This window comes from Penaeus monodon, chromosome 29, assembly GCF_015228065.2.
Source record: "Penaeus monodon isolate SGIC_2016 chromosome 29, NSTDA_Pmon_1, whole genome shotgun sequence".
NCBI classification, from domain to species: Eukaryota; Metazoa; Arthropoda; class Malacostraca; order Decapoda; family Penaeidae; genus Penaeus; species Penaeus monodon.
Genome location: NC_051414.1, coordinates 30973303 through 30974902, shown reverse-complemented (window position 1 = coordinate 30974902; position 1600 = coordinate 30973303). Strand labels below are relative to the sequence as shown.

The following is a 1600-nucleotide window of genomic DNA, read 5'->3' as shown; positions in this document are numbered from 1 at the left end:
GCTTTTTCCAGTTCACTTTGGTTTTCAACCTCACACTTTAGGCTAGCTCTTGTGCCAGCAGATCAGACATGAGGTCCAAATTTTGTGACATGTACAATGGAATGTGCTGCTTCCCAGTGGATGCCCGCACATTGAGAAGCAAGAAGTATCTAGACAGGTACACATACGGAGTCCCTTCTCAAGGACTGGAGTCAAAAGAGCAATACAACAGCCAGGCACGTCATTCTGTTGGCTAAGGTCATGTCTGCTTGTGGACTTGAGGTTGCTGTAACATGAGACAGCCGAATCACATGTGAAAGGTGGTACCAGCAGTTAAAGCCTTGGTCACTTGTACTTGAAAATTATTTTGTGAATGGTAGATGCTATCAAAGCAGGACTGGAACCACTGCAATCTGTGCTACAATTCTTTGGCGGTGGCATGACTAGCAAGATCCAACAATGTGTTTCTCTGTATCACAACCAGTCCATGTCATGACCTGGGAACCTCAAGCTCATTTGTACTTTGGACGCACACCAACATCTTAACTCAAGAGCCTTGGTCATCAAAAACTTAATGCTACACAAGTCCCATGGCAGTAGGAGGGCAAATGTGGCCAGAACTCACAAACTGTCAGACAATACTGGATGAAGGACGATTTTAACATATTTTGATCCTTGGTTGAACATAATTTTTAATTATTCACTGCTTGCACATACAACTGAGTACATTCATAAGTCTTGGATTCACATGAAGATAGTTTCAACAGCTGCCCCCTTATCCTGAGTCAACCAGTGGTATAGATGACAAAAAGCAGCAGATGCCTCCACTTCCTCTCCAGAAGGTGATGATATCATGGCAGTGCCTATGGATGTGTCAAGCAAGTGAAAACCATTATCCACCACCTCTCCATCGGCGACTTCCCCTTGGCTTTCGCAATCGAGATGATCTGGCGGATGGTGACACCTTACTTGAATGATGAGCCCCTTTTCCACCCTGTCCTTTTCTTGGCCTCATATCCTCGGCTTATAGGTGAGGGAGACATGCACTCTCTGGACATCAGTCTCTGTGCAGTCATGGTCCGTGAGGGAAGGGGAAGGGTCAGGTACAGGCGGCGTTGCTCTCCTGCGTGGGCTTGACATATAGTCTCCCGCATGCGGAGGGGTCTTCACATCTGCGCTTGATGACCTTCCCCTTGAACCCTTCTGACCATTCTCCTTGTCCTTCTTGCTCGAGGATCGCCGGACCAATTTCCTGTCCTTGTCCTTGCTTGAGGTCCGTCTCACTGAGCTTCCCACGTTTTCACTGCTGCCTCCACCTGGTGCAGAAACAGGGTGTATATTACTTACACAAAGAATACATATGACATTCTACTTTATCATTTACCAACAAAATTTGATTTGCCAAAACTGATTTATAAAATTCAATAAAGACTGAAATCTAATAACTTTGAGGAAATATTGAATAATTGCTTGAAAGATTATGGAAACTAAAACATCAAACTTTTCTACTCTGAAAATCTAACAATAAATAAATTACACCCCCATCTCATTCACTTCCAAAGATAACTGATTTGAGATGAAAGATGGTTAACCAACAAACACAGGGGATCCATGGATATAT

At 44.0% G+C, this 1600-nt stretch overlaps 1 protein-coding gene across 1 annotated transcript in view; it reads right to left on the bottom strand.

The window, feature by feature from the left end:
- Positions 1-1600, bottom strand: part of LOC119592143 — a gene marked incomplete in the record, with an annotated part of 95275 nt that overhangs the window by 871 nt on the left and 92804 nt on the right. Inside the window, 1 exon segment of the mRNA XM_037940961.1 lies at positions 1-1295. Within this exon segment, the coding sequence (XP_037796889.1) occupies positions 991-1295 (305 nt within the window).